At 38.0% G+C, this 15,049-nt stretch overlaps 2 protein-coding genes across 2 annotated transcripts; one reads left to right on the top strand and one right to left on the bottom strand.

Moving 5' to 3' along the window:
• The first annotated feature begins 1,523 nt into the window (after positions 1-1,523).
• Positions 1,524-5,766, top strand: LOC113067782 (tripartite motif-containing protein 47-like). Its single transcript, XM_026240245.1, has 5 exons — positions 1,524-2,264; positions 2,586-2,681; positions 3,586-3,819; positions 3,896-4,206; positions 5,652-5,766. The coding sequence occupies exons 1-4, from the start codon at positions 1,677-1,679 to the stop codon at positions 4,175-4,177; spliced, it is 1,200 nt and encodes a 399-aa protein (XP_026096030.1). The 5' UTR covers positions 1,524-1,676; the 3' UTR covers positions 4,178-4,206; positions 5,652-5,766.
• Positions 5,767-6,995: 1,229 nt separating this feature from the next.
• Positions 6,996-15,049, bottom strand: LOC113067767 (ran GTPase-activating protein 1-like). The gene is made up of 16 exons (XM_026240225.1): positions 14,977-15,049; positions 14,341-14,463; positions 14,130-14,257; positions 13,537-13,596; positions 13,199-13,378; positions 12,945-13,079; positions 11,995-12,153; positions 11,735-11,848; positions 11,526-11,625; positions 10,429-10,513; positions 10,117-10,264; positions 9,894-10,010; positions 9,171-9,276; positions 9,003-9,091; positions 7,243-7,364; positions 6,996-7,155 (listed from the first exon to the last, which is right to left on the bottom strand). Exons 2-16 carry the CDS (start codon positions 14,450-14,452, stop codon positions 7,074-7,076), a joined length of 1,737 nt encoding a protein of 578 aa, XP_026096010.1. The 5' UTR covers positions 14,453-14,463; positions 14,977-15,049; the 3' UTR covers positions 6,996-7,073.

The raw sequence follows: 15,049 nt of genomic DNA, 5'->3' as shown, positions 1-15,049 counted from the left end.
TTTAGGCCAGTTGATGTGTTCTTTGGCAAATTGTAACCTCTTCTGCACATGCCTTTTTTTTAACAGAGGGACTTTGCGGGGGATTCTTGAAAATAGATTAGCTTCACACAGACGTCTTCTAACTGTCACAGTACTTACAGGTAGCTCCAGACTGTCTTTGATCATCCTGGAGGTGATCATTGGCTGAGCCTTTGCCATTCTGGTTATTCTTCTATCCATTTTGATGGTTGTCTTCCGTTTTCTTCCACGTCTCTCTGGTTTTGCTCTCCATTTTAAGGCATTGGAGATCATTTTAGCTGAACAGCCTATCATTTTTTGCACCTCTTTATAGGTTTTCCCCTCTCTAATCAACTTTTTAATCAAAGTACGCTGTTCTTCTGAACAATGTCTTGAACGACCCATTTTCCTCAGCTTTCAAATGCATGTTCAACAAGTGTTGGCTTCATCCTTAAATAGGGGCCACCTGATTCACACCTGTTTCTTCACAAAATTGATGACCTCAGTGATTGAATGCCACACTGCTATTTTTTTTGAACACACCCCTTTCAACTAATTCAACTAATTGCCCAATTGCACAGCCTTAAGAGCGTGCATATCATGAATGCTGGGTCTCATTTGTTTTCTGAGAATCTACTGAACCTACTGGTAACTTGTTTGCCACGTAGCAATAAAAAAATATACGAAAAACCTTGATTATTCTGGTTAGTCACATTGTACTGCTATTATTTTGAACAATACTGTAATATTTGTATTACATCTAATGTGGTATTATTTAGATGCATAAACATATCAGGCTCCTTATCTTCATATAGCTATTTTCTGTAAATTTGGTTATTTCATCTTGTGGTCTTGCGCTTCATGTGATGTATGAATATATCAGAAGATAAAATCATAATGTGCATTATGGAGTAAAACAAACACAAAACGTCACGTGTAATAATATAAAATATGTAGCATCTACATATCTACAAGGAACGCATGTGTTTTTAGTTCGACTTATATGAACATGGACTTTGTGCTCCCCGAAGTCACCTGATCTATAAAAAAAAGTTACAACATGTCAGAGTTTACACCTCTTCTCATCACGGATCAGTAGCCTAATGCTTGACCGATGGATCATTTGTCCTTCATTAAACTGAAGAGGCAATCAAAAATCACCTAAATTGCAGAATGTGGTTTTGTGGTGATTATTATGATTTTTTCACATACAGGTATAAGATCAGACTCTGAAATCAACCCGTGAGTTCCCAGCTGACTGTATTTGGCTCTATGTTAAGGGTTTCTTCTAGTTTTGGTGCTGTTTTAGAGGTTTTTAGAGACTTTTTTGCTGACTTAAACAGTGGCACGAAAGCCCTGTGTGACCGCACGTAACAGCTTTCTTGATTTCATAATTGCACTAAATGATTTAATCGCGATTTAAACAAGATGCAATTTCATTTGTGTTGCCACATTTTAAATGGTACCACAGTCAGAGCTTTTGTATCTTTTTTTTTTTTCACAGTGCATTACCTGCAACACCTTCATAAAAATACAAATAAATAAAAAACACTTCAGTAACCTCACAGTAAGTCACACCCTACAAAAAACCCTGTTTCGCAAGAATGTACTGTGATCAGGAAGAAGGAAATGAACTGTTGAGTTGCATATAATCTCTGTCTCTGTGTTCATACAGTAAAATGGCAGAAGCCAGTATTTCAGTGGATCAGGACCAGTTCATTTGTTCAGTGTGTCTGGATCTCCTGCAGGATCCAGTGACGGTTCCCTGTGGACACAATTACTGTAAGAAATGCATCACAGATGTCTGGGATTTCGATAAGAAGGGAATCTACAGATGTCCTTCATGCAAACAGTCCTTCGCACCAAGACCTGGTTTAGGTAAGAACTTAGTGATCGCTGAGATGGTGGAGAAGCTGAAGAAGACGAGGAGCCAAGCTGCTCCTCCTGCTTCTGTTCACACTGGATCTGGAGATGTTCAGTGTGACTCCTGCACTGGGATTAAACAGAAAGCAGTGAAATCCTGTCTGGAGTGTCGAAGCTCTTACTGTCAGAATCATCTTGATCAGCATGAGAGTCTCTTCAGAGGTAAAGGACACGATCTGATGGACGTCACTGGACGACTGCAGGAGATGATGTGCTCTCGACATGGTAAAATACTGGAGATTTACTGCCGTACTGACCAGAGATGTATCTGTATGCTGTGTTTAGTGGACGAACACAAAAATCATGACACGGTATCAACTTCAGCAGCGAGGACAGAGAAACAGGTACGTTTCCCAAGCAGTGGAAATCCATCTGACCATATTCATGAACACTCAAAACATATTAACTAATGCAGTTCCTGAGTTATCAGCAGGAACATAAATTACCAAATTGTTGTGCCATCTGTTGCTTGGGTGTCTGTGTATTTGTATGAGTAGTGGGAGATATCCGGGATCATCTCCAAAAGTTTGGGGATTTTGAGATTTATTGTCTTTACAGTGAAAAAGATGAAAGTCATAGCGAACACAGTGCTGTTAAAGACAGAGTCTGGTGATTTAATGCATCCCGAGGAAAAGCTGAACCTCAAGTCTCTCTGTTTCTTGCAGAAACATTTGGGGGAGACGCAGATAAAACTTAACCAGAAAATCCAGAAGAAAGAGAAAGACATTCAGGAGCTGAGGGAAGCTGTGGCGTCTCATAAGGTGAGATCTGAAAAGAGCGAATGGAATGAATGCAAAGAAAGAAAACATATTAATTTATTCAATCTGATGTTTGAAAGATGAAACAAGCATGAAAATGTAATTGTTGCACCACATACAATGAATATAACTGAATAAGGGAATGCAGATGTCTTCAGACCAGGACTTTTATCAAACATCCAAAGTTTGGGCCTTGCTTATCTTTTCATACATTTATTCACAGACTAAAATATTCAAACTGTGTGTAAACACAATGAAATTTTTATATTGTTTTAATAGCACAAATTTAATTATTATATAAAATGGTTAAAAAATATCTGGGTGCAAAGGCACATTTTCCCATCTTTGAACACAAGATATCAGAAGTATGCAACCTCTTGAAAAGTTTAAAATAAAGAAACATTTTATGATACATTCAGTGTTTTATTCGGAACAGGTGCTCCCAGAGCCCAAATCCCTTCAAAGGGTTAATCCTCCAGAGTGAGAGCTTTTGAAGGGATGAAGGCTGTAGGGGACCAAACAACTGTTTCTTGAAGTGTCCTTCTGTGTCATCATCACATGCCCACACAGAGGTGACATCATCATGCAAAGGATCATGGGAGCCTGAAGTGTCCATCGGTTGTACCCTTCGAAATCCATCATTCCAAAGGGCCCTTTGAAGCGGCCAGTTTTGAGCACTTTGGTTTGGAACGACCCTTAAATTTGGCGGCCATGATTGTTTTCACTCAGAAGTGCCCTTCGGAGGGTGATATATCCAGTTTGTAACACACTGACAGTTGAGGGGAAAGTTGTTTGCATCCTCAGACAGGGAATAATCCATGATAACTTTATAAAACTGAAATGAATGAAAATAAAGTAGTACATTAAATAACACTCTCACTGTATTGTGTTGTGTGTCCTGTAACAGCGCTCTGCACAGACAGCAGTGGAGGACAGTGAGAAGATCTTCACCGAGCTCGTCCGCTTCATTGAGAAACGTCGCTCTGAGGTGATGAAGATGATCAGAGATCAGGAAAGAGCTGCAGTGAGTCGAGCCGAAATCAAACTGGAGCGACTGGAGAAGGAGATCAATGAGCTGAAGAAGAGAGACGCTGAGCTGAAGCAGCTTTCACACACACAGGATCATGTTCATTTCCTCCAGGTAACAGAGATCTTCTCAAACACAGGACTGAGGACTTCAACAGGCTTTTGTGATAACACTGTGTTTGTGTCTGTAGAGTTTGTCGTCTGCTTCAATCTCTCTCTCTGGATCTACAGACGGATACAGTGTCAGTCCTCATCTGACATTCAGTGATGTAGTGAACTCTGTCTCTCAGTTTAGAGACAAACTGCAGCAGTTCTGCAGAGAGGAGACAGAACAAATGACCGAAACTGGTAGATTTATATGCATTCATTCATACTTATTCATTAAATGTGAATTTCCTCTTGACATGAGAATTAATCTGCAAATGTGTTTCGGTGTCTGTAGTGAAAACCATCCAGGTCATCATTGCTCCTGAATATGAGTCCAGAGAGGAGTTTCTACAATGTGAGTTCCTCTAAAAACACACACAAACACTGACAATCATCGACAGATACGTAATTAAACACAAGAGGTAGATCCAGAGCCATAGCAGTTGCACAACTCAGTTTAATCGTGTCAAAGCAGTACACAGCATGACTGAATTGGTGAGCCAGCTGCAATCGTTCAAGCCTTCACATTAAACATAACATTAGAGGAGGAGATTGAAGCGTTTTATTACTGCTGCTAGTGTAACAGAGGCCAGAAAGACCCTGTCCTGCTAAACCTCACTCCCCTGATCTCAAGAGGTGGACTAGCGACTGATGCTAAAGGCGTTATATCAAAGACTATAGGTATACAAATATAGTTAACTCATATTACTTATGAATGGGAGAAACTGCAACATGCAATATGGCAGAACTGCTCCGCCTTCTGAATAAAACAGCCAATCACTGATTGGTAAAGTCAATGCATCACTGAAGCTGAGAGGCTCCAGTTCCCATAGAAACCTGAGACTTCTGCTTAGGACTGCACATGCATACTGTCTAGTCTAGACTGAAAAGTAAGGTTTTAATGCTTTTTGAGCATAAGAAACAGCATGTATGGGCCAATTCATTTAAATTTTCAAAAAATGAAAAGCTGATCCTATATCAAAATACAAAAAAAATTTCACATCTAGGCACTACATGTAGCCCTGTCTTAAAATTAAGGCTTTTTACTTTGCTAACTATGCAAGTGCCTAGATGTGGATTTTTTTTTCTTCTTTTTTGCAGTAGGATCCACTTTTCATTTTTGACATTTTGTTCCCTCTCTGGAGCGCCCATAGTTTTTGTCTGTGAGTACCGTATGTGGCCCTGGTCAAGATTTTTTAATTGATTATCCTGTCAAATTTTATTTAATTTTGAGTTCAGCATGCAGTTTTTGAGATTTCAGGATTCCCCCGTTCATTAAGATAGGAATTGGTTTGATTTGACATTACATGTGAAAGGCCACTAACACTATAGCTTCAGGTAATTAAAGAAAGAAAATAAAAAGATCCATACATATATATATATATGAGGTTTTATTAACAAGGTTCGGGAGGAGCATGATCAGATAATCATCAAATTTGGCATAGGTGCATTTCATTTAACTAACCATTTTAACTAGCACAACAAGTATACATAATCTATTTTATCCCAAATTAGGGATAAGGGAAGTTCTTTGGGTTCGAGCTATGTTCCGGGCCTGGACCACTCCCCCAGGACAGCACGCCAAAATATGCTTTATTTGCTTTCAGATTAGATGTAAGGGTGAACTCGTGAAATATATATATATGAAGTAACAGTATGGCCATTTCTCTCAACTTTTTAGCAAGTAGGATTGATCAAAGCTTGTAAGTGTACTGGTTTATGAAAGATACATTTTTAATGCTTTCTGGAATACCTGCTAAAATATTATTTACATGCAGATCATGTGTTTGTTTTCATCAGATTTCCATCCATTCGTGTTGGATTCGAACACAATATATCCAAGTCTCCATCTGTCTGAGAACAACACAGTGATCACCTCCTCCAGCTGTAATTACAGATATCCCAATCATCCCGACAGATTTGACTACTGGATAGAGGCCTTGTGTACAGAGAGTGTCAGTGGACGCTGTTACTGGGAGGTTGAGTACGGCGGTAATGAGGGCGTCCATATAGCAGTGGCATATAAGAGCATCAAGAGGAAGGGGAAGAGTGGTGACAGTCGATTTGGATATAATGATCAGTCCTGGAGACTGTACTGTTGTAACTCCAGTTGCTCCTTTAGACACAATACCATTCGGACTGTACTCCCTGTGGTGTCCAGCCGTAAAATAGGAGTGTATGTGGATCACGGCGCAGGAACTCTGTCGTTTTTAAGCATCTCTGACACAATAAATCTCATCCACAGAGTCCAGACCACATTCACTCAGCCGCTGTATCCTGGGATTGGATTACAAAATAACACCACAGTGAAACTGTGTCGTCTCTAAATGTGTAAATGATATCGCCATATCACATCGAAGCATTGTGAAACAGGAAATGAGATGTAGCTTATTTTCAAATTATTTAACCACTGATATACTATTGTGATAAGAGTTTTAGCAAATTAACAAAAATATATTTATGTATGAGGAGAAACTGCTAATCAACACTGTGAGTTGTCTTTTGTTGGAATCTGTTGAAACTTTGATTACTTTTTGGCAAACGACTAGTGAAGTCTTGTTTTTCCCTTGGCGGATATTTCTATGCGTTCTCTTGTATTTCTCTGTTGGAATTCCATGTTTGACCCTGAACCGTCTCTCATTTCTGGACTGTTTGCTGCCTGCCCCGGCTCCCAGCCTGTTATTTGACTCTGCCTTTTGCCCCGACTCTGATGACCCTCTCTGCTAGTGGTTTACCCTGTCTGTACTACTTTGAAACCTTTTAATAAAGCTGCACATGAATCTTCACTCCATTGACCCTTCGTTACAACATGACAAATAATGTCTGAAGCACAAACGTTCAGATATATAGCAGAGGAATCACAGAAGCTGCATCTGAAGTGGCATCTAGATGCTTAATACACACGGTTTAATGCAATGCATGAATGCTTTAACCTGCAGTTACAAATGCATAAATTATGTTTTGATATTTTAATCTTAAAACTTTGAATAACCTACTGATATTTGAAATGATATAAAAATCACATTTGTTGTTTTTGCAAAAAAAAAAAAATGCCACTGTTTTCCACACTTTCCCCTGTTGAAGATTGATTTTATAAATCTGGATGTTGGCTTAGATGGAAGATGAATTAGGCAGGAAGTCAGGTGAGTTTTCAAGACATGTTATGACAGTTTAATATTGAAAATCAGCTGCAAGTCTTAAGCACGTGTGTTTCTGAAAGGTTCAGCTCTCAAGTGTGAGTTTCTGCAGGGTGGATTGCAGGCGATCTCGAGCACTGCTGCACGGCTCCAGAGACTTATTCGGCCTGTGTATAAAATAATCAAACACACCCAGTGCTGTTATTAAAACAAAAAATATTAATGAACGCAAACACTTCTGTTTGTTGGGTTACCTGGCCATGAAAGCGTTCAGCACAGTGATGTGTTCTCGAGGGAAGTAACTCTGTTTCACTGCATGCTCCAAACACTGCAGATGTCCTGGGACCACCTTCACCGGCTTCAGCTTGTCTTCACTCTACACAGAGAGAGAGAGAGAGAGAGAGAGAGAGGGAGAGAGAGAGAAAGAGAGACAGAGAGAGAGATGAACATCTAAACACACTTTCCACCATCAGGTCCACCAGTTCTACTGATGGGGAGTAATGAAAGCAACTGCATTTCTATTAGGACAGGGGCTTTCAAACTTGGTTCAGGGTGAAATGAAATGAGGAAATTTTTTTTTTTACAAATATACATATAGTTTCTGCTCTAAAATGGCAGAAGACATAACTCTGGGGAGAAAAAAGTTTGAGTAAATTGTTATTTTTGTTTTCTTTGTGCAAAAAAAGTATTCTCATAGCATCGAAAACTGAAATTGAGCCACTGGTGTCGCACGGACTGTTTTACCGATGTATTTACTACGTTTCTGGACCTGGGAACATTTCAGTTGCGTTGCTGTCTATGGAGGGTCCGAGAGCTCTCAGATTTCATCAAAGATATCTTAATTTGTGCTCCGAAGATGAACTAAGGCCTTACGGGTTTTCATTTTGGGGTGAACTAACACTTTAAATGTCACATACTACAAAAATTAAAATTTTTATTAGTATTTGTCTGTACAAATATCTAAGCATCCTTAAATCAAGAAATGTATTTTCAGAAACTAAAGAAAATGAAGTGCATTAATGCTTAAAACAAAAACATCTGGTGGGGAATAAACTTGTTTCGCTTTGAATCAAAGTAGACTTTTTGGAGCCCATCTGTAAAAATACATAAATATTTTAAAAATCACTCCATTTTGATACATTTCATGTCATTTTTTAAGATTTTTTTTTTTACATTTGTACAGGGAAACGAGACAAAAACACTAAAGGAAGAACGTTTTGTTCAGTGTGATCAGAAGGTGCAGTACAAGTTATTTAACAACTGTAAAATTAATTAAAACTAATGCAGACCAGTTGTTATACCTTCAAATTTTCTTTAATTGTGCTTAATAAAGTCTTAAATTTACTTCCATAAAACTTGCAGAGACCATAACAATATGTATTAAACATTATGGATACATTTTTAATCTTAATAATTAGCATGAAGACATTTATAAACATGCTATATGTGTTATAATAACATTCCCCCCCACCCCTCATAGTTTAAATATCTGCGTGGGTTTAAAGAAAACTGAAATGTATCAAATATCTTCATCGAACATGATCTTTACTTAATATCCTATCCTATATGCTTTTTGACATGAAAGAAAAATCGATAATTTTGACCCATACCATGTTTTTTTTGGCTATTTTTAAAATATTCCCCAGCGACTTAAGACTGCTTTTTGTGGTCGGGGGTCACATATATTTGAGAACGAGGGTTGTTTGCAATATTTGAGGATCCTCAAATCAAAACGTTTGACAAAAACATGTTTCTGTACAATATCAAGCTGTTTCAAGCCCAGATTACGTAGAAAGGTTAGCTAAACATACTGAGAACTGGAGAACCGTGCTGATAAAATGTTTTAGAGAACGTGGCATGATTTAGCCACAGTAACAGTACTGAAATGACAGAAAGCCAACATGAAATGGCATTCATTACCTATTTTAGTTACATGATATTTCCAAGTGAAACAAACAAAAAATTACATGTAAAATCCCCTAGCTCAGTTTTCAAATCCACTACAGATTTGTACCTTCAACAGCCCGAGCATCACCAGCAACGAGGACATGAAACTCAAGGCCTGGAAGGAGGGTGTGAGGAAGGCTTTACCCAGCACTGCGTCTGAAACACAGACACACGAGAATCAGTCTCAGACGTGTCTCAGATCGTCCAGCAGACGTCTGACGGAGCTTCATCTCACCGATGCTCTCCAGCACGGCCGACTTCACATCTGCGTCGTCTTCCTTATACACACACGAGATCTTCAGGAACGCTTCCACCGTCTTACTCACGTCCGACACGTCCACCTGCAGAAAAACACACAGACGCTCAGCACTGGGAAAGTCTTGATGTTATCAAGTCATGGCACTTAATGTTGCATGCATTGCAAAAAAAATTTAATCAAATAAAACAACCTATGTCAATGAAAAGACACGACAGACATCCTGTGGTGCGATTCGCGCTAATTAAGCATCAGTATCTTTGTCTCGTTTTCCAACAAACATCTAAGCATTCCTAAATCAAGAGACATTTACTGGAGTTGCAAATTTATCATATGAAGTCTTGTCTTCTGAGAAGTTGAACAAAATTGAGTGTTTGCTTCAAACAAGAACAAATACCTTTCAATGATTTTTTCTTTGAATTATAAACTCACTTCAGTTTGATCAGTGTTCATTTTGCATCCCAAGTAAATGTATCTTGAGTTAAGGATGTTTAGATTTTTTTGCATTGGAAAACAAGACAAATACTGAGGAAGATATTCATATTTTTGCAACAATGAATGCCACAAGTTTGTGAATATAAAGCTTTATGCTCTAATTTAATACCTTTTCAAGCCTTAAACAGAGTTAAAACTTTTTAAGAGCTACGTAAACCCTGAAATTAATATAAGAGATTGTAAAAGTCACAAGCTGAACAGACGGACCTGTTGCTGGATGAGGAAGCTTCTCTTTGCACCGAGTCGCAGGAGTTTGTCTGGAGACGGAAAGCTCAGGAACGAGGAGACGTCTGGAGTACGAGGCGCTGAAGGCGGCGTTGAGAACTAAGGAAACAGACACACATTTATTTAGTTCTCACTTGTGTTGTCAGTTTTGTAAAGTTGATTTGAATTGTGCTTCATACGGGAAGAATTTACGGTTTGATCAAACCTGGTTTAATTCACTCTTTTCTTCCTCTCCTTCTCCCTCCTCCTCTTCCTCTTCTTCCTCCACATCTTCATCTTCATCATCATCATCATCATCATCGTCGTCTTCCTCCTCCTCATCGTCATCATCCTCAGGTTCTCCCTCGTCATCACTGTGAAATGAGAAGGAATTCATACGAAATCATGTGAGAAACGAAAGCTCGTTCAGGTAAAGAACTAAAACTCTCTGCTCTATATTAAGATGAAGAGAATTTTCAATGTGCTGAACTGTCATGAAGGTCACAATGTAGTTTTTAGTTTGGGGTGTGTTTGATACCTCAGAGAGCCCAGTTTGTCAGCCATGTTCATCTTCTCCATCACATCTCGCAGTTTATCACAGCCGTCTTCACCGAAACTGTTACCTAAAGACAAACACAACCAAATGGATGATGTGGATGTTGCTGCAGTGTGTATTATTTTTATTTATTTTGTTTATTACACATGTTGACGTCCGTGATGTTATTTTAGCACTGTTTGAATACTATTATAATTTGTATTAAACTTTTTTAGTTTTAATACATTATAATATCAATAATATAAAATTTATTTTATTTTTATGTTTTCAATTGCAGTAACTGTAGAAAATTTCTTAGTAATTTTGTTGTGCGTGTCTTTTTATTAGCTTTTTATATTACTCTTTGGATTTAGTTTACCCTTTATTTCAGTTTAAGTGATTATTGATTTATTTCCAATTAATAATTTTAGTGCTTCAACTTAAAACTTACAATTTTCATTTTAAATAATTCATCAAATATTTATTTTTTCTTTATTTCAATTACCAAAAATAGTTTTATTTGAAGTAGTTTACGATTAACCAGTCTTACCATTTATATACTAATAAAGTTTTGTCTATACTAAAATTTTTGGAACTAAGTTTTTTTTTTATTTTATTTTTTATAACATTTTTTAAAACTTTAATACATGTTTCAAATTTTTGCTGTGTTTATTTATTTATTTCATTTTCAGTTATTTTAGTACATCTAGTTAAACTAAATAAAGCTTTTTAAATATATCAATGAACATTTATTTTATTTGAATACATTTTTTTTATTTTATTTAATTAACTATATTAACCCACAGTGATTTTTTTTAACACTATTAGTGTATTTTAACATATTTAAACAGTGTTATGTTTTAGATGATTATAGCTAACTTTCCAAGCAAATAGACAAATACACAGGCCTGACATTATGTTTTATCTTAATTAAATCTTAAATGTCTTTTAAGAGACTATTGCAGATTTGTAACATGTTCATCACTATATTTTTTAGAGCCAAAATTGACTTAACCAGGGCGTCATTAACTATTACTGACTGTTCAGATGTTTGCAGATAATTACTGAAAATTCTGTGATTTTCTTTCATGTGTTTGTACCATTCAGGTCAAGTTTTTCAAACTGATCTTTATGCTGTACGGATCGAGCCACTTCCAACGCAGCTTCCTCTGTGATTTCCCCAAAAGACAGATTCAGCTCCTGGTGAGAGAGAGATGATCATGATACTGATTTAACCTTTTTCATGTCACCAGTTAAAGCTCTTTCTGCACAAAACTACATAGCACAGATATTGAGCACCTATCACTACCTTGAGTATCGGCAGTCCTTCTTTCAGGGTCTCTGCTATGGCACTGGCTCCTTCAGACCGAACAAGACAGTCACCAAAATTTATCACCTGCACATTGCGCAGGTGTTTCAATGCCTAACAAACAAACAAACAAACATCTTTGAAATGAAGGAAAGAAGCATCAGTTTTCATACACTGTTCAATTTCGGGCTAGTTTTTATTTTCGGGCAGTTTTTATTTTACACTCTTTAATAATTCCACAGATCTGTTTTCCAGTGTACCTCTGCCATGGCGATCGCTCCTCTCTTGGTGAAAGTGTTGTCGTTGAGGTTCAGGACACGCAGTTGTGGGTTGTGCTGCATTGCTGTGGCTAAAGCTGTGACTCCTGGGTGATTGATGCCATTCTGGGGCATGTGCACTTCCTCTAGACTGCCAATCAACTGAGAAGATAAAGTCAATAGATCAATGGAGAAGATAAACCAATGGACCAATGGAGAAGATAAACCAATGGACCAATGGAGAAGATAAACCAATGGACCAATGGAGAAGATAAACCAATGGACCAATGAAGAAGACAAACCAATGGACCAATGGAGAAGACAAACCAATGGACCAATGGAGAAGACAAACCAATGGAGAAGACAAACCAATGGACCAATGGAGAAGTTAAACCAATGGATCAATGGAGAAGATAAACCAATGGACCAATGGATAAGATGAAGCAATTGGCCCATTGCTTTATTTTCTCCATTGGTGTTGGTCTATTGCTTTATCTCCTACACTGGAGGACCTATATCAATGAGCCACTGGACCAATACCTGTGCACCAATTGAGAGAATAAAGCAATGGACCAATGGACTTTAAAGTAATGAGTAATGGAGAAGACAACATCATGGACCAACACTAGGACTGGGAAAATAAATCAAGAAATGATTCTGCATCGATTTTCAGAAATTACATGACTCTTCGGCACTCTTCTTCATGAGCATTTGAGTGTGCGGATAAAAACTTGATTAGAGCACCATCTGCTGTTAAACTCCAAGCTCTGGGGCAATGAATAACACCAAAGAATTAATCAGCTGAAGGAAACCAAACAACATCTACAATGGATCTAATTACAAAGGTCACCAATCAGGTATATTTTCAGTACTAAATTAATGAAAATTAAGAAAATAACCATTATTATTCTGAAAGATTATAGCTCAGGGTGATTTCTCGTATGGTTAAGCACCTGAAAGGCCTGCGCCAGTGCTGTAGCTCCATCGTTCTCCAGTCTGTTCCTGCCAGCAATGAACACCTTCAGCTGCAAGGGGGCGCCAAGTGCACTCGACTCCTTATGACACACCGTCAGAGCTGCCGCCAGGATCTAGAGCAGCAGGTAACACCAAATTTCCAGAGAAATAAATGGCAATATGAAAGAGCACAACAGTGACCCGCACACTTTTTCAGGACACGATGACATCAGTATCATAAAACCCCGCCCACCTTTCCTCCTCCGATGCCCATTCCACAGTTGTTCAGACGCAGTTCCTGCAGTGTGTGGCAGGCGGTGCTCTTGAGCAGCTTCTCAATGCCTTTGACGCCATCAGGTCCGAAAGCGTTATCACTCAGATCCAGAACCTTCAGCCGAGCTCCAGCCATGATTAACGCATCGCCCAGAGAATTCTGTGGAGGCAACGTTAACAAGCATTAAAGTGATGTGACATTCAGCCAGACTGTTATAGTCACAACTACTAACTACGAGCACACTGGGTTTGATGAAGACTTTATTATAAGTCTTTGCTCTAAAAATGTCGAATTAAATCATGACGTGTCCATCTTACCAACGCTGGAGGAATCTCAGGTCGCAGGCGGCCCGTAAACATGTCGCTCCAGTGGCAGCACTAACTCGAGAGAAAATCAACAGTTAAAGGAGAAGGTTTTTATTTGTTTCTAAATTTTACATCACTATATAATATTGTGTTTCACATACATTATTATTAGCAGAATATTATCATCTAAATGTGGTTTCTTGATCTTGGCAGCCAATAATTCCATTCACAAAACACACTATAGTGATTTCCTAAGCAGATATGGTGATGCGAATACATAAAATATCTAATATATAATGTCTTAATTATAGAAAATGACAGATACATTTGTGGAAAAATATTGTATTGTTTGTGTTGACACAATGTCTGTGACATCGACAACTGAATTCATGTAATTTGTCTTCTCATGCCTTTTAAAAGATAATAAGCTGGTTTATTTTTCTGTCATTACGATGCATGACTGGGTGCATTAAATTACATGATTTAGCATTGTTTTTTTTTCTGCTGCCTTTAATCTTTTCAGGTTGTTATCCTTCAGTTGAGAACTCCTGTTTTAAACGATGCTTAGGATTTGGGAATAAGTCCAGATGATCTGGCACATGCACCTGCAGGTCGCTCTTCTTCTCCAGGGCTTTAGCGATGGTTCGTGCTGCCTCCACGCCGATGGTGTTTCCCTCCAGTCTGAGCGCACGCAGACCGTCAAACTCCTCAATCTCCTTCACCATCTTCTCCACTGCACACAACACAGCATTACTTCTGTTACACTTTCAGAAACATGCATTGACATGCTTAATTCAAAGATCCCCGGCAGCTCACCAGACTGAGCGTTGTCCAGTTTAAGGCCTTGTCCTTTATAACTGAGCTCGCTCTCATCGACTTGAGTTTTGGCCAATGAGTCGGCGAGATTTGCCACATCATCTGATGCCATCTTGACACCAACTGAAGAAAATAAACAAACACAAGAGTTTATAACATGATTGCATCTCTTCTACAAAAAGACTCAGAAGAAAGTTATTGTGAATCATAAAGATAACATTTGACACATTGAAATCAAACCCACTTCATTACTACAATTAATTAGTATATTATATTAATATGATACATTTTCATGTATTTTAATAGTTTACTATTATTAACCATGTAAATTAGCTATTAAATATATAATTTATTCATATTAATTAAACTTCACTGATAAATTCATCCCACTTAAACCTACTTTGCATGTTAAAACGTTAAATATATTAGTGTAACAGCTGTTGTTCACTCCTAAAGTTGTGCGTGTATGTTTACATAAATGTATGTGTCTATCTATCGAACATGTGTTTTCAGATTCACGCTGACGCATGATCGGCACGCAAAACACGACTCAAGTGACGCAGTCTATTTAAAGCTAGTATATCGGCACTCGTTTCCGGAACAAATTTAGCATATAAATACTCAGTTTGTACTTACAGGTGTTGTTTAATATGAATTTGTTGGCACAGATGTACTGTACTCCGTTTCTTCCTCCCGCTCGTTCCGATGA

This window comes from Carassius auratus, linkage group LG28B (assembly GCF_003368295.1).
Source record: "Carassius auratus strain Wakin linkage group LG28B, ASM336829v1, whole genome shotgun sequence".
Classification (NCBI taxonomy): Eukaryota; Metazoa; Chordata; class Actinopteri; order Cypriniformes; family Cyprinidae; genus Carassius; species Carassius auratus.
The sequence above is the reverse complement of the archived record's forward strand: the minus strand, read 5'-3'. Positions and strand labels throughout refer to the sequence as shown.